Source organism: Artemia sp. Qi Xiang Cuo, chromosome 9 (assembly GCF_049724085.1).
Source record: "Artemia sp. Qi Xiang Cuo chromosome 9, ASM4972408v1, whole genome shotgun sequence".
NCBI classification, from domain to species: domain Eukaryota; kingdom Metazoa; phylum Arthropoda; class Branchiopoda; order Anostraca; family Artemiidae; genus Artemia; species Artemia sp. Qi Xiang Cuo.
Genome location: NC_142802.1, coordinates 4,280,934 through 4,299,510, shown reverse-complemented (window position 1 = coordinate 4,299,510; position 18,577 = coordinate 4,280,934). Strand labels below are relative to the sequence as shown.

The following is an 18,577-nucleotide window of genomic DNA, read 5'->3' as shown; positions in this document are numbered from 1 at the left end:
AATTATTTAGACTGGTGGTTTTAGCAGACCCTACACAATCAGTACTCATTTCACAAAGAATTGGTCAGGTGAAGACTGGTGGTTTGGGTTTAAGAAAAGGAACAACATCTCGCTTAAGGAACCCGAGCAACTTAAAAATCCGGAGGGCTGTGCAATAAGCAGACCCTTTCATCATTCTCGGATTTTATGGCCTGCTACAAAAAACAGCAGAAGAGTTTGACATCTTAGATAAACTAGAATGTTCGTACAACTAGAACAAAACTTCGTTTTGTCACGATCCTGATAGCCTTAAAATCGCTGGTGCTATGATAACCAGCAAAGCGGCAAACTGGTGGCAATGGGTGTGATAACACACCTATTCTCGCATGTATAAGTGCATTAGATGAGAAACTGCCACTGCTGGGGATCATTTCAGGGAAAAACACTTGGAGTTCATGGCTACCCGCTATAACTCCTGCAGATACATATTTTTCAGCTACTAAGAAAGGATGGAAGACAGCAGACCTCTTATATAGCTGGTTTAAAGATGTTTTTCTGCCTCAGGTGAAAGAAAAAGCCCTTCTTATTATTGATGGCCATAGCTTCCATTTATTCTTGGCACTTGTGGTACTCGCTTCAGAAAAGAATGTTACTATCCTCAAGTTGCCAGCCAATGCATCCCATGTTTTGCAGCCCCTTGACAGGGTTATTTCCAAAGAGCTGAAATCCTACTATGAGCAGAAGCTCGTGAACTGGCAACAAGCACACCCAGGTCACGTCTTACCAAAAGAGAGACTCGTGAAATTTTTATGTCAGATCTGGGAGACTTACCTTACCCCTTCACTGATTAAAAATTCATTTTAAATGAGAGGAATTTAGTATTCCGCTATTCCAGGACGTATTAACCACAACATGATTGACAAGGCCAAGTTTGATCCAGCCAAGTTAAAACGACATGTTGAGATAAAGACATCAGAGACTCGAAATTTAACAAGAGCGAAAACCACAGCGAATACTGCAACTAATCAGTTAGTCCAAAAAAGATTCATGAGCATGAGAAATCATTTGAAGAACTTCTCTTGGACTCAGCCCAGTAGCCTTTTCTTGATGCTTTAGAACCCAGGACATCAGGTAGGCAGGGAATTGCTCGGGATGCTGAAGTGATCACATCTATAGAGGCTTTGAGAGGACTTGAACAAATATAGAAAGGGAAAAAAGAAAAGCTCGAGAACAAAAAAGAGAAAATAAAAGACAATATGCTCAAGCCAAAACAAAAAAAGATAAATAAAGATGATCTTTCCAATGAAGACTCTGACATTTCACTGGGCTCCGAAAGTGACCAGATGGACATCTGTTACATTTTTGGCAGTTAGAATGAAACAGAGGAGGAAAAGAAGCTAAAATAGAGCTAAATGAGTACTATACTGTAGCATACGATAACAAACGTGATCAACAAGGCTTGTATATAGGAAGGGGGCTTAATTTTCCTGACAAAAATCGTGTTTGCATAAAATATCTTGGCTGTCTGAGCCTAGCCAACTATTCATATGTCAAACTTTAGCGTAAAGAGCGAGGCGTTGAGGAGGGGACAGCCCCTTCATATACGGAATAATTTTTGTTCGTTTTAAGTTTTAACGTCGTTCCTTACTTCCTGTTAAAAAAAACTTGTTTTTTTAATTTATTTTTGAACGTTTTTGAATTAATGCAGGTTTTGATTTTGGCTCACCGTACATGAATAATTAAAACGAAATTTGCATATTAATTTTACTTTTATATGGTTAAATGGCTTTCTTGAAACTTGTGTAATTTTATTTACAAACGTTTTTAAAAGTAATAAATATGCGTAACTTACGAATTAAGTAACGTAATGAACTTCTATATTCATATATTTTTAATACGTATATATTAGGGGGTTCGCCCCCTAGTCAATACCTTGCTCTTTAAGCTAAAGTTCAAATCTTTTTCTAATTCTTTAAAAATGAGCCCTTAATCACAATCAGTTGATCAGTTGAAATTATTTGAAAAACTTGTTGTTTTTTTTATATTTAATTTCTGATCTTTTTCTTTAATAATGCTGGGAAATCCGGCGCCCCCTTAATAGCAATGTCCCTTCCCCCGTGAAATTTTAATTTCCGTTCCAATGAACCCTCCCACGATATTCTAGGACCACTGGGTCGATACGATCACCCCTGAAAAAAAAAAACAAATAAACACGCATCCTTGATCTTTATTCTGGCAAAAAATGCAAAATTCCACATTTTTGTAGATATATGCTTGAAACCTCTACAGTAGGGTTCTCTTATACGCTGAATGTGATAGTGCGATTTTCATTAAGGTTCTATAAATTTTAGGGGGTCGTTCCCCCTTCTTTTCTAAAATCAGCCAAATTTTCACGCGTAACTTTTGATGGGTAAGACTAAACTTGATGAAACTTATATATTTGAAATCAGCATTAAAATCTGATTCTTTTAATCTATCTATTTGTATCAAAAGATACAAATAGTATCTTTAGATACGATTTAGAGTTTTTTAGAGTTTCGGTTACCATTGAGCCGGGTCGTTCCTTACTTACAGTTCGTTACCACGCACTGTTTGATAGTTTTTACGATTAACAGACAATAGATATATACGATTAATAGAAAAATTATCACGATTAATAACTATCTATTGCGGTTTATTCAAACACCGCATTAATTTAGCAGCACCTTGTAATTAAAAAAAAAAAAAAAAAAAAAAAAAAAAAAAAAAAACCATTTAATAAAAGTTCACAGCCTTGTGTAGATTGTGATTCTGCTTCTATGCAACAGGTTTCTCCAGTGTTATTTGCATCTACAAAAAGGGTCAGAAAATGTTTACTTTCAAATGTTCGTCGACTAGAACTAAGGGAAAGAGGAGGAGGGTAAGGGAAAGAGGAAAAACTGACGGTACAAAATCATGCCTTCACACGAAGAGACAGACCAAGACCTGGTGTCGTGCTGGTGCTAGAGTCCAGATCCCAGCGCCTGATCCGGCACAGCAGATTCTGGCTCCATTTCTTCAACGACTACCATTTCCGATTGGTCGCCAAGAGTAAATGAGGCGCTATTCGTTTCTTCACAAACAACAGTCTTCTTTGATGTTTTAATACGTACGGACACACTTACAGATGTACGTTCTGAACAGAGCAACAAAAATAAGAAGCAATAGATAAAGAATATAAGAAGTAATAGACATAGATAAAGAGATAAGAAGCAATAGATAAAAAAGTAAAATAGAAGTAAAATAAGTTCATCGTAATCAAGCCTTTCCGTTATTATTATTTAAATCAAGAGAATATATACATATTATGTAACGAACTGTTTGATTAAGGAGGATGAATGGTAGTGTCCAATATATAAAATTAACTGGAGCTTTCATAAGGTTTCATTTTACATTAGGCATTACATGAGCGTTTTACGTTAAGATTCTACCTGTAATTTTTGTATTGTTACCGCTTATTAAAACGGACCGTCACAGTTGACGTTAATTAAAAATAATAATAATAACAAAAATGTCAAATTAAAAAAAAACAGTACAGAATAAAAGTTCACAGCCTTGTGTAGATTATGATTCTGCTTCTATGAAACAGGTTTCTCCAGTGTTATTTACGTCTACAAAAAGGGTCAGAAAAAATTTTACTTTCAAATGTACGTCCACTTTTTTGTCTTGAGAAGGCATGGGGTTTATTACCCCTACTCAGGTTTTTTTTAATAATAAAAAGACTAAGCAAAGGAGCGAGTCGGCTCAATAGTAACCGAAACTCTAAAAAACGAAACTTTAGTATCAATAGATACATCAAAAGAATCTGCTTATCAGGCTGGTTGCAAATATATATAATTTATCAAGTTGAGTATTACCCATCAAAAGTTACGAGCCTGGGGAAATTTGCCTGATTTTTGAAATAGGGGGCAATCTCCCCCTAAAATTAAAGGGATCTTAATGAAAATCACACCGTGAGATTCAGCGTACCAGAGAACCCTACTGAAGAAGTTTCAAGCTTCTGTCCGCAAAAAGTACAGTTTTGCTATTTTTACCAGAAGACAGATCACGATGGCGTGTTTATTATTATTTTTTTCCAGGGGTGGTTGTATCGAAATCATCGTCCCAGAAGATCGGGAGAGGGTGCATTCAAACGGAAATTAAAAGTCCTAGTGCGCTTTTTAAGTAATCAAAAAGATTGGAGGGCAAGTGGGCTCCTCTCCCACGCCCATTTTTTCACTAGAATTACCTGATAAAATTTTTGAGATTGCCATTTTATTCAGTACAATTGAAAGATTAAATAATATCTTTAGGTGTAGAATCCCCCCCCCCCCATAGTCCATGGAGAGAGGTCTGTATGTTATGAAATTCGTCCATTGTTTACGTATAGAATTTGCTGATGGGAAGTATAAGACAATTTTTTGGGGGGAGGGGGAGGGGGTTTGCTTTGGTTATATTTCTATAGGGAAAATCTTCCTTGTGGAGGGAAATTTCTGGGGGGGGGGTTAATATTTTAGAGGAAATGTTACACTGGGGAGATTTGACAAAATTACTATACGAAATTCTTTTTAATTGTCTTACATTCTCTTTGCCAAATTTTTCATGTGGAGATGTTCCGGTGGAATTATCCAGGGGCTTTTTCCGCGTGTTGTAGAGTTTAAAGTCTTATTCAAATGAAAGAGTGCTAAGGAGAATCTTTCAGATTGAATCGTCCGCAAGCAATTTTACAGGGAGGATGGAACTGCTGGAGGGAATTTGACGGGGGTGGGGGTGCACTTTACGTTGGATGAAATTCCCATAGAGGAGTTTTCCGTGAGGGGAGGGGTATATTTCATAGAGGGTGAACCGGACTTACCGGCATTATTAGAAAAACAAACAGAAAGGTCAGACAATTTGAGCCTTTTCTTTATGTCATGACGTTACCATAGGTTTGATACAGCCACCCTGTGAAAAATGCGAATTCTTTCTTAAAGTCCTTACTTATATAGATCGTATTTTTGGACAGTCATTGCTGTTCCTTGTTTTCCAACTGTAGATTTCATTGTCCATTTTTGTTCATCTTTACCTCAGAAAGTTGTGTCTATGTCTACTATATGTCTTTTTGTTAATAACAAATATGTCTTTTTGTTAAACATGGCCTTTACTATAGGCAACGCTAAAGCGTTGCATCTGAAAGACTGTTTCGAAAACTTATTTTCATTACAGTGGCTCTGAAAACTTATGGGTACTTTTTAGTAATATATATCGTAAACCAGAAATAATAACTGAGTAAACAAACAATCTGTATAGAGGTAATTTACTTTTTGGATACCACAAAAAACTAGCTTCAATATTCTATATTCTCTGTTCAATATTCTATATAATATTCAAATATTCAATATTCTATCTTCAATATTCAATAAACTGATAAATTGAATTTTAATGTATTTCAAGACCTCAATATTATATTTAATATTCAATAAACTGACAAATTGAATTTTAATGCATTTGAAGACCTATCAGAGCATTAAACAAAACGAATGGCTTCACTAAAGGCTTGATTAAGACGATATAAAAGAAAGAAAGAACGAGAGCAAGACAAAAAAAAGAAAGCCAAAAAATAAAAGCAAACAACAGAAAATAATAGCCTCGGCTCATTTGGAAGCCTTCAAAACCAGCATGCACTGCAACCACAGTAAAAAAAAATTCATTCAAATCCAGCTCTCTTTCGTTCCATCTTTGGCGTAAAACAGAGAATCAAGAATCAACATTTAAAAGTTTTGACAATGCCAGGATTCACAAACTGTAAAAATATACAAAGTTCTCCTTCAAGATCGTCTGGTAAACTACCCCCCTAATATCACATTGGAGGGGTACGTAAATTTTGAAAAACATTTTCCCGAATCAACCCAACCCCTTAGCAGGGTCGTATCCAGGATTTTTTTCCGGGAGTGGGGGGGGAGGCTTTAAAAAGATTTTTTTTTGGGGGGGGGGGATTTAAAAAAAATTAGAAAACGCATCAAAAACGTGTTTATATTCATTTTCGTTACGTTTTTACGAGTCGGAAAACCTTTTTTTGGGGGGGGGGGTCCAACTCCCTAGCCCCCTGGGTACGGATTTCCCCCTTAGTAAATATTCTTATCCAAAGTGACATCGAATTCTGTAATATTTTAGTGAAGCGTTTCATAGCTCAAAAATGCAAATAGCCTAGAGTCTTAAACAAAATCAAGTCATATACGCCATTAAAAAAGTAAATAAACTTAAGTACTAAATTCAAAAATCTGAGCAGTCAAGCTGTTATAAAGAAAATATTAACAGAATACATCATTTGCCTTTGATGACGGGGTACTCTTATTTTATTAATTGCTTTCTGAATTATGATATTGTGATTTGGCCCGCCAAGGTAGCCTTCTTTACCCCCGAATGCCTCTCTTACTCTAAGTGATTTCATTTATTTCAGGTAGTATTAATTTATCTCTTGATGCAAGAAGAACTGTAGCCTTCGCTTCAAGCTTAGCTCTCTGTTGGCCGTGTTAGGGGATTTTAGTTGGCCGTGTTGATTGTGTATTTTTTTGAGTGAATGAAATCCAACAGACAAAAAGGAAAACAAAAGCAGAGGGTATTATTTCTTTTAGCCCTAAGCAAGCGCCACCTCTGGCCAAACATAATATTGTACATAAATTATCTGCACCAAAACCGAGCAAAAATTCTAACTTTCACATTATTGTTTGCATATTTTTTTTTAATTTAGTCCATTGAACTGTAGTTGTGTTAGGCTTAAGAAACCATATTTTTTTTCTCTTGAAAATTACGGAAATATTGGTTCGAACAAGACGATAAACAGCGATACGTAGAAAACATTAATCATGGGAATCATATAGCATTTGAAAGACGTTTTTCACAAAAAAACTAACTCAATCTATACTGCGTGAAGCGCTAATAATAAAAATAGTTTTACGGTTTAAGTCAATTTTTGAAAACTATGTCAAATCGTCTTAAGAAATAAAAATCGATAATGATCGTTTTAAATTTCGTTACTTAACTTAGACTGGCAAAATTATCCAGGCAGGTGTACCCCTAAGATCTTTAGAATGGGGTCCTCCATATTCTTCCTGAGGGGCTATTTCCGCAGGGGGGGGGGGAATTTCCGGGGTAATTTGCCGCGGGGGGATTTCCCACCGAAGGAAATTCCCAAGGGGGGGGGGGAATACACCTAGTACTCTTTAGAATTTTATGAATTTTCCTTTTAAGCCAGTAACAAGACCGGCAAATTTTTTAGCCACAACATTGTTTACAAGAAAACTCTCAATTTCTCCGTAGTTCCGGTTTTTTACACACTAGAAGCTAAACTATTGCAAAAGTATGCATGAACTTACTTCTATCAATGTTCCTTTGAAGTTGCGCAGCAACACGCGACCTAGCATCATTGTATTCTAGGTGAAGACCAAGTCGTAGAATGGCCGTATTTCTCTCAATTAACTGAGTGATCTCCATTTCTGTAGGATTGCCAAGTACTTGGGCTCGCTAAAATTATAAACATGTTTTTATTCTTCAAGTTGAACAGAGTGGCCTATTCCAGACATTCTCATTTTAGCTGGCGTTTATGAGAAGGTCATAAAAATTAGAATACAAAACTTATTTCAACTGAATTTCACTAAAAATAACTGGAATATTTTTTTCGTAAGTTAATGCTCTTTTTATAGGTTTTGATAATTATAAACAATCTATTTTGCAGTTTTTTATTTTTATTCTCAATTTCATAATAGTTCCACAATTTCCTGTTTTTCCTTGATGGCCACGGTTAATTTTAATTACAAATCGGAATTAATGACCTAAAGATTCTAAAAAACACTAAAAGGCACAGTAAAGAGCAGAATATTACTACAGTAGCTAGTATCTAAACGAGAAGAAGATAGAAGCTTAAAACAATAAGAAATACAGAGAAGGGAGAATTTGTTTTATACAGGGAGAAATCGCATTATCAGAAATTTCATATTCTTTCAAGTGACAAACACCTTAGGCGAGTAGCTGAGTAGTTATTATTTACTATTACTGTTTTAATTTACCCTTTTTATCGCTTTCTATAATTAGTGCTATTTCAGTGTTTAGCAAAAAAAAAGTAGGGGACTTTGGTTGCTGTTGTGCATGAGAAATTTTTGATGTTAAGAAGCTAAACGATTTTGTTTTTCATTTTGCGCATTAGTTTTAGCACTTGAGTAGGTTACCATGCATATGCCCGGCGTTAACGCTAATTTATATATTTATTACAAAAGAAAAAAAAATTCTATTCCGATGTAACTATCAATCGTAAAATTTGACCGAATTTTCAAGAACCACAAATCGGTCGGCCAAAAACACGGAGAGGAATCCTCACGTTCATCCAGCCAACTCCTTTGTCCGCCCAACATTCCTGTGGACTTTTATTTGTATTTTTATTCTGCACTGAAGACAATCGAACGGAGGTCTTGACCGAAACGACTGCCCATTTTCTTCTAGTTTTACTTTCTGTTATTATCCTCGCTTCCTCTTCTTTACGATTTTTTTCACTCCCCCCCCCCCATCCCGAAAGACATCAGAACGATATCTATCGTCCTTTGTTCCGCACTTTATGAAGCAATACAATGATGAACTTCTTGAAAATGCTGTGTAGAGTTTCAATAGTTCATTTATATATTTATTTCATTTTATTGTGTCATGTTTTCTTGTCGTGTGAAGTCCGCTACTAGCTGTATGCTTATGGAAATAAAGAGTGTTTATACTGTACATGGGTGTAGGCAGCATATTGTCTAGGGGGAAGGGCAGTCGATAGCGTGATGGAGGGCCTTTTATCAACTGCTTTTCCAACCATCTGCTTTTTCAGCCATATCTAATGTGAATTTGAAGGTCTAGGGGGGGCAGCTACTCCCCCCTGCCTCCCCCTCCCTACGCCTATGATACTGTACTCTAATGTAGTAGAATAGATAATAAGATACTTTTCCTTCTTTACTGCACCCTTTAATGTTGGTTAGAAGACAGACATACTCTTTTGTCAACAAATTCTGACTGTTAATCAAAATTGACCAAGAGCTTCAAGAAGAAGAAGAGAGACGCAGAGACTTCAAGAAGAAGAAGCGCGTGTTTTGAAGTTGCATATTCTTTTGATATTGAGCACCTTGAAATGCAGTTGATTAGCTATTATTTATGGTTATTCATATTTTCATGGTTTTGTGCACTTAGTGTCATTATGATTTTTATTATTAACGAGGTAGGTGACTTTGTTTTCCGTTTTTTTGCATTAAAATTTATAATGTTAAAAAAAATAAATGTCGTTTTTTAGTTTGGTGCATTATTTTCAACACTTCAGCGTTGGACCAGCATGTGCGTGCCGTCAAAAATAAGTGATATCTTTATTGTAAATAAAAATGTTCTACTGTAGTGTAGCAGGAAAGATACAAGATAACAGAGAGCTAACTACACAAATTTGTCTATGATATTTGTCCATTAGTATTATTTACGTTATCCTTAGGGGATTTAAAAATCCACTTTAATCCTTTCCTTAATCAGGTAGGAAGTGTCAAACATAATGAATGATGTATGTGAAGACGACAGCCAATAATTCAAACAAGTCTGTCAGTGGTAGTTTGACATGCCGTCAATACAATCTGGAATGGTGCTGATATTTTTGTTTTCCTTTTCCTCTTTTATTTTCAGTACAGTCATTAATCATTCAAAAAAAAAATTTGGCAAATGAAGTACAGTCGACTCTTGATAACTCGAACCTGAAGTCGAAGAAAAAACCATGTATAACGCAAAATAATATAAAAAACGAGTTTTTAATACAAACTCTTGAGAATTCGACTTTTCACAGATGGACTTTTATAGCTCATTCGATATAGGAAAGGGAGGGGTATAAGTGAAAGGAGTGCTCCTGTAATGATGATGATAAGAATGGAATTACAATTCGAAGTTACTTCTTAAAATTCGACGTTACTTTTTTCCTGTTTTGGGTTTATTATCAACCAGATGAGGCTTTGGCAACAAGTATTCTGTGTTCTACATTTTTCTTTTACAGGGAAATTTCCCTGGAAATTTCCCTGCAAAAGAAGTTTTGCCGCAAGCTCAGAGGAAATACGCCACCGTTGGGCCCGGAAACGAAAAAAAATTACATTCGAGGACTTATCTTTTTCTTCTTCTTCTTTAAAAAAATATTAATTTATATCATAGAACAAAGTATAAAAAGAAAAAACAAAATAAACTCTGCAAAAAAGAGAATTATGTTACATCCAAATCCTTCTTATTAATTCGAAAGTATAGGATTGCGGAACGCAACTTTGCTCATAACGCACCTGTCGCCAGATTATCCACAGCAGCTTGGGATCAAGTGCTATCGCTGGGCAAGGGAGTCAAGGTCCAGGAGAATGAAAAAAAAAGAATTTGCATGAATAAGCCGGTTCAAAAGGGATTATAGCACGTTACGGTGGAAATTTGAACAACAGTCAGATAACTTTTCGAGCTTAAAGTCCCTAAGCAACGTCAAATAAGGAGCTTTTGACTCCTAAGAAGCAGCCACAAAGGCCCTAAACTAAATCCTCTTCAACGAATCAAACTCCTGGAATATCAGAAAGTTTTTCTTTCCAATCACAAGTAGTCAAATACCTGTAGTCCAATTCCCTCCCTGTTCACAATGGAGCTTCAGGTACTATCCTAGGTCCCTTCTCTTCTCAATTGTAATTAACAGCCTCACTAAGTAAATTGGCCGAAAAATGGGAACCCGTTCATGACCTAACGGTCGTAGAAACCTGCTATGACAACTACACAAGCAGCCCAATGAGCATCCTCAACTGCAGCACACGTGATACCTCAGACTTCTAAATCCCTGATGGTGCCAATAAGTTTCCTCAAAGCTTCAGCCCTTGTCTTAATCGTATCCCTCCTGAAATTTCTGCGTCCTCTTTGTTATTACTTAAGAGTCATATTGCCTTTTAATTTAAACGTGGGACAACAACAAAGCTTAACTTTCATTAATTTTTATTCTTTCAAACATACAGTGCTATACACTTGGACGGAAAACATTCCCTCAAAAAGCCATTATCCATCCAAATTCTCCCGTAGTATGCTGTCTATCTAGTCCCCTTTTCACTACTTTGCTTGAAGATATGAGAAAACTATTCTCTCCTATATAACTGGAAAATTGATACCAAGAATGAAAAAAATAAGATTCCAAATCTCATATTTGAGATGAGGGGCTAGGACTGTCAGAGAAGGATGAATCATCTATGGATTGGCTTAGGAGTACAAATTCAGGTTTCAGACGAAATTAAAATCAGAAACCTCGGATTTGCATCCGGGTGGTAAAAAGGTCAGATATGTTGAAGTTCTATGGCCAGGTTAAAGAGGTTTTTCATTTTAAATATAATTTGAATTCAGGTTTGCTGGTCAAAATATTAGCGACCTGGTTTTGCATTCAAGTGAACTGCCAATCACTAAAAAATAGAAAAAGGGGACTCTAAAGAAAAATAATCTACATTTTTAAAAGAAGGAAAAATAGAAACAGGGGTTTTAAAGAAAAATACTAGCTGCAGATGCAGATTACTCTTTCATCAGATGTAAATTAGGGTTTGAAGATGTAGAACACATTCTAGTAGAGTGCCAGCAGCATTCTCATTTAAGAAGCAATTGTTTTGAAGGTGATACCCTTGAGTTCGCGAAAATCTTGGCAACTATTTAGAAAGGGCTATTTATTCAGTTCTGTTAATATATAAATGAAGTGCTAAAGAAAGGATAGTAATTTAGGTTTGTGTTTTTTGTTGATGTTGTGTTTGTTGGGAGATAAATTAATATCTATGTTATTATATTATGATGTGCATTATCGAATACTGTATTGCATAGCCTTTACATTATTATATATTTATATAATATAAAATTATAATATTATTCATAAAATTATAATATAAAATTACATAATATTATTATAATAAATTTACTATTAATAGTAGTAAACCAATCCAGTATCCTCCTTCTTCCTTGTTACCTGCAACACTTCCCTTGTTTCCCCTGTATTTGCTTTCACTGACTTTTTAAATTTCCTCATAATTTTGCTTTTTTTTTTACATATTATGACTTTATTTTTGATACCATTCTCACCAAAAGACAATTTTACCAATGAACGACTTTTTGATGTGTTAACATGATGTTTACCTAATTTTGTAGGAATTTTCGTTTCAAATAACTGAACTATCCTCGAAGGCCAGAAGCAATATGAACCCAAAAAAGCTTTATTTTACCAGTCCTTTGAGATACAAGAAGAGGTAGGTTGAAAATATAACTATCATTCAGAAAAAGAAGGGCTTACTACAACATACTTACCCATATTAGCAGAAATGCCCACTGAGATTCGCTACAAACGTTGTTGAGTAATTGCCCTTCTTCGCTAAGACCCCGAAGGAAAATCCTGGATACGTCGTTGATTATAGGGTTTCCAGTGAGTGTGCATACATTAATAAATGGCGAGAAAAAGCTTTTATTCTTATCTCAATACATAACCAAGCTCTGCTAGATCTTTCCTAAGGTTTGCTAGGAATAAATGACTAAATTCTTCTACTGCGCGTTAGTCACGTTTTTCTAACAAACCCTAAAATACCAAGGACATTAAAAATAGTTTTGTTTTACATTTCATAAAAATATTTTAATAAATATTTTAATTAAATTATAAAATTAATAAACATTTTAATAAAACATCAAATAAAAACATTTTATGATAAAAACCTACATTTTCTAAGATTTTTATTTTTTTAGTTATTTTGAAATTATGAAGTTTTTTTGGACAGTACCACATATTCTGCTTAAAATTTCAATAGCCTTATAAGGGACTGTGAAAATCCTCTGAGGAAACCTTCCCCCGAATATTTTGATTCATCCAACAATTTGTTTTGAGGATTGCCCCCTCTGGCCCATAGGAAATTACACCCCTGATCCCAACCCCCTAATACTTAGTGGTTGGAGAAGTATAGGCATGTGGTTCTGGAAACAGTCAAAGTTGTATGTTAAAAGAAGGAGTACTTATTGTTATATAAGTACTAATTTCTAGGACTCTTTGGATGGTTTATAACAACCAAACTATGTCTTTTTTGTTATTAAAAAAATATAAATTATCAAAAGAGAGGCAGCGTACACGAATTTAGAAAACGACTTCTATGGTAATTTTGAACACATTGGAAGATGGATTTTCTGTCCTCTAGAAACCGGTCGTAGCGTTCACTGCGGATGAAAGACGACAGATTAACGAAGATTGTCCTTTTCGGCCAACCGTCTAGGGCTAAACGGAAAGCAGGTCATCCGCACTTGGGGTGGGAGGATGTCCTAAAGAAAGATCTAAGGGAAATAGGAACTTCCTGAGAGGGTGTAAATAGGGATGCTTTGAATAGATTAGGATGGAGGAAGAGCGTGCATACCTGTGTTGGCCTCAGGTGGCTTGGTGCTGCGGTGAGTTGTTAGTAGTAGTGTCATACTCAGGGTGTAGTATGGACACTACCGTCGGTATCAGGTCAGTGTACTGTTCACGACATATTAATGAAATCAGAAGGTAATCTGTACTGCAAGAAGGTGTGTGTTGCATTGCATAAATAGTTTATAACATTCTTAGATAGTTTACAACAGCCCCAAACTACTTTTCTTTATATTTTGTTCAACAATGAAATGTTCAGCAAAAACAAGGATCAATTTTTCAGTTGAACTTCAGTTGCTCGGTTGGTGAAAAGAAGACAGTAACAGTCTCTCTACAATTGTGCTGAGGACCTGCCCTTATTGTCTTCAAGAAAGCCCTTTATGAATTCAAGCTTTTGATATAGTTGTGAAAAATCTTCAAGAGCCGTGTACTTGGATACATTGCTTATGCAACGTGTGATGTGGGCAACAGCCCAGAAGGACTGTCAACAAAAACATAAAAAGAGAACCGAGAAGAGTCAGCTAGACAGTCTACTTAAAAAAAGAAGCTTAATAAGGATGCTTTTTTTCAGATAAAACAACTGCGTTATAAGCTGAGATATTAGAGACAAGTTTGGAGTTTCTCTAGTGGGCCCGAACCATATATTTATTGCTTGAATTCACAGCAGACAATACAGAAAAAGCATTGCAATACGCGAGCAGCAAAACCACTCCTACGTATCTAACAAGAATACTGTGTTTAAAGGCTAGGAGTCTGTTCGAAAATACAATAAAAACTCAAAACTATTAGATGAATAATGGCATCATATTTAGAGAGCGACTAAAGATTCCTTACCTGATTTGATGCTCTAAACTCTTCAATCATGTTCATGGTCAGCATTGCTTTCAAAAGTCGAATTATGCCCTTGCCAGATAGAAGATTAGACTCGATGCTATAAAAAAAGAGAAGAATAAAAAACTGTTTAGGCTCAGTGTTTCCTTCCGGCCGGTTAAGAGCATACGCGCGCGAAGAATAAGCCAGCTCTTCACAGAAAACGCAGAATTTTCTTGGCAAATGGTTTACATCTGTAGATCGTGGACGCTTAAAGAAGGAAGATCATTTGGACAAGCGATCAAGCTGTCAAGTCAGATGAGATTGAATGAGGCTAACCTCTATAGTATTTTCACAAATCCAATATAGATAATATTCAGTTCGTCGAGTTAAACTCTCAAACTTAAATAAGACGTTGCGAAAAAAAAAAGAAGAAGAGCGTTAACCAAAGAAAGCGTTATCAAAGCGTTAACTCGTCTTTCAAAAGCCTTAAAAATTTTAAAATTTTAAATTTTAGCCTTAAAAATTTTAAGACTACTAGTTATTAAACCACGACTCTTCCTTTTTTTTATTTTATTCTTAAGTCTTTCACTGGCATTTTCTTTTTTTTTATCTTTTTCAATTTTTTTAGATTTCTTGGAAAAGAAAAATGCTTTGCTAATCTCTAAGCAAATTTTTCACCTCATTATTAATAACTTAAGAAACATTGAAAAAAAATACTGTTGACTTTTATTTTTTTTTTCAAGGAGAAAAAATCATGAGCAACAATTTCCCGCTCCAGTTTTATATTCCATTAAACAGTTTCCTTCTTTGAGAATGTATTTCAAAGCAGAAAGGTAATAATCTAGTGGGACCGCTGTAAATCATCCAAGATTATTATAAATCATTTCTGTTCTGGAAAATGCACATACTTCTATTATGTATACTATTTCTATCTTGTGTATATAGTTGGTGAGTGTCCAAAGCACTTAGTCATTCAGGTAACGTTATACAACGGGGAGCTGAAGCCAGTATTTCCCTAGAGTATTTTTATAATCAGCTGACATCCAATTGCCACAAAAGAGTATGTCCTCTTTTGTCGCATGGTTAGGGGACCAAGTCACAACTTCACGGTTTGTTTTGGGTGGGGAGGGAGGGTGGGGGAAGGGGGGTAGGTGGACTTACTTTGTGTTTGGGGGAAAGGGGCAAAATATTTTCTCTAGTTTTCACAAGAGTATACACTAGCCTTTTTTTTTATTTCTATGGCTCTTGGCCATCAGGCTTTTTCGCTAGGTTCAAATATTCCATCATTGTAGTGTGAATAATATATTTCTTTTCCAAAACCGTTCCAAAGGCTAATAGCCCGTTTTACCAGTCTGTCTCAGCATGCGATAAAGTTTTGAAAAAGCATTTTTGAACAAATTGTGTAATTATTTTCATTAATTTTCGTTGTTAATTTTATTTCGTTATTAATTTTATTATATTTTTTATTAACTATCATTAATTTTCGTTACTATTTTTGTTTGGCAGTTTTGCATGCCTTTTTATATCATCGTGGAATATAATTTTCACCAAGATCATCATTATTCATTATCTATCAACTTCACTCTTTAATTCCAGAAAAAAAACTTTGTTTTTTAAAACCTTTGAAGAGGAGCATTGTAAAATTCTCCTAACTATGCCAAATAACATGATAAACTAATAAAAAAGAAAGGTCAAATTCATCTCTGAGAAAAAAGAAAACCAACACCGTTTAGCTATCCAGCAAAGTAATAAAGTTAATTATAGAAACTGAAATAAAAATATTAGACGTGTTTATAACTATTTTTCAAAATTTAAACTTTATTTAAACTACACAAAAATACCAAAAAAAGTGTTTACTTCTTTACCTCTTTTTTCCTCTACATTGAGCAGAATATAAAAGAACTACCTTTCCAAAAAGAGCACAACAACTATGTCGACAGATTTCGACTCGCATATTTCCAGCATACTCACCTAGCCAAAGAGTATGGATAACTTATAAGAGTTGGAGCTGGCACTAGTGCCACAAAAAAAGCTATCGACGCCATCTAGCGTTTAGTATACTAGACTTTTTTAGTGTAATAATACGAATAAATTAATTTGATTATTCTATTATACAATATTCTATTATACAATTTGATTATACAATATAAATTAATTGTAAAATTAAGGATTTTCAGATTAACCAAAGAGTTTTAAACAAGAAAATCTACATTGCTAGAGAAAACGCCAGGGTGAGCTTGAATAAACATAAAGTACCAAGGGCATCAAAACGAAAACGTCTTTGCCTGTTAGACCCATCTTCACCCTATTCAAACCTAATTACAGCACTTTCCCAAGATTTTCTTTATGAAGTTTGTAGGGTAGTATGATGTTGTTATATGTGTTTAAATTTTGTGTTAAATTTTTAAATATTTAAAATTGTAATATTTAAATTTTGAATATTTAGATTTAAATTGTAATATTTAAATTTTTAAATATTAAAACTGTAATTTAAATATTAGAATATAAAAATATAAAATATAAAAATCTAAATATTCAAATATTAAATTTAAACTGATTATCATCAGTTGTTATGCTGAGCCGTGACTAAATAAAAGTAAAACTAATTCGATAAATTTGACGACGCTTTTCGTCTGTAAAAACTTAAATATTACAATTTTAAATTTTAAATATTTAAAAATCTGAATATTACTGAATATTACAATTTTAAATTTTAAATATTTAAAAATCTGAATATTACAATTTTAAATATTTAAAAATTTAAATATTACAATTTTAATTTCTAAATATTTAAAAATTTAAATATTACAATTTTAAATATTTGAAATTTAAACGTTACCAATTTGTTGATTCTTATAGAAAACTAAACCTTCAAAGGATATCAATACCCTCTTAAACTCATTGGTGCTTTATATTTTTAGGTTATTTTTTGCTGGTTTTCCACCCACGTTTCCTTTTTTTTTAATTTTATGCCCGCTAGAGACATATGTCAAATTTCATCAACTAATATTCAGTTAAGCTGATTTATTTTGATTGATATTCAATTAACTGACTGGCATTCAATCAATCTGATTCATTTATTGAGTCATTGATTTGGACTAATTGAGTAGCAGTAACGTGAATCATTAAACAGATTGAGCAATTAAAAGTGATAAAATAGGACCAACTTTACAATGCTCAGGACTCCATTTAGTAATAATATCCTTCATTGCCATTACTGATTCTATTGGCAGGCTATGGTGTAATGTGGTTACATGGTGTAATGTGGCTATATTGTAATGTGGTTAATATATTACGGTGTGACAGGCTTTGTCTCAGACTCTGCTGGCCATTCTCCTGGGGTCAACGAAAAACAGGTCGTCCCTGAATGGGATGGGAAAAGGTTATGAGAAAGGGCTTAAAGGAAAGTGGAACTCATGGGAGGGGATATATAGCGAAACTTCGAATAGATTAAGTGGAGGAGGAGCGTGCACAACAACTTGACAACAACAGAGCAACTTACTGGCAGGCAACTTGAGACAGCAGCGAGAGATTGTTAGTTTCAGTTTAGTTTCTATGATTGGTGAGCTACATGATTTCTGTAAAAAATTAACAGTCCATTGATCATTTCTATTTATGGATTTTAATCCAGCTGAGTGCATTCTCACTCAAGTAGTTATGATATATTTTTATCTTAGGATTTTTTGCCATCCGACCAGGCCACAAAAAACATTCTTTGGTCATGGGTGTACGGAGGGGGAGGGAACAGGGGGGGGGGCTAATGCCCCCCTAGAAATTCTAATTTACACTAGATACGGCTGAAAAAGCAGATGGTTGAAAAAGCAGAAGGGTGAAAAAGCAGTTGAAAAAAGGTAGATGGCTAAAAAAGCAGTTTATAAAAGGTAGATGGTTGGAAAAGTTGGAAATAAACAGCCAAAATGACAGAATAAAAGTCAAACAAGAAGCAATTACCCATAATGTCTTGGAAAGAATTATCTCTAATCTAAGAAGATTAATACTGAAGCTTATTGATGATTTTTGGTGATTACTTATTAATAAAGATTTCATAGATATGATAGAACTTGCTGGCAATGTAAGGTTTTGTGAACTGATAATATAACTTCAGCTCTCCCCCCTGCCCTTCATCACATAATCGGATCCCCCCCCCCTAGACAAGAAGCTACGCACGCCCATGTCTCTGGTTCTTCTTTTTACAGAGTTTATGAAGGTTTTTCTTTCAAACAAGTTCCATTCTCGTTATTTTGTCGTTAGTTTTATTTTCATTATTTTTGTTAGCATTATATACTAATAAGCCCATTCTGATCCCCAGAACTTAGGTTAGAAATGGGCTGTACAATTTTGAAACACATTTCGCATGTACGATTTCTTCAGGATTTAATTTACCAG

At 34.6% G+C, this 18,577-nt stretch overlaps 1 protein-coding gene across 1 annotated transcript in view; it reads right to left on the bottom strand.

The window, feature by feature from the left end:
• Positions 1–2,922: 2,922 nt before the first annotated feature.
• The window catches only part of tmod (tropomodulin), a 72,769-nt gene continuing 57,114 nt past the window's right edge, over positions 2,923–18,577 (bottom strand). Inside the window, exons 9-11 of the mRNA XM_089093836.1 lie at positions 14,213–14,309; positions 7,332–7,479; positions 2,923–3,133 (exon numbers count right to left, since the gene is read on the bottom strand). Coding sequence (XP_088949962.1) covers positions 2,961–3,133; positions 7,332–7,479; positions 14,213–14,309 — 418 coding nt within the window. The 3' untranslated portion in view covers positions 2,923–2,960. The remainder of the gene's footprint in view (positions 3,134–7,331; positions 7,480–14,212; positions 14,310–18,577) is intronic.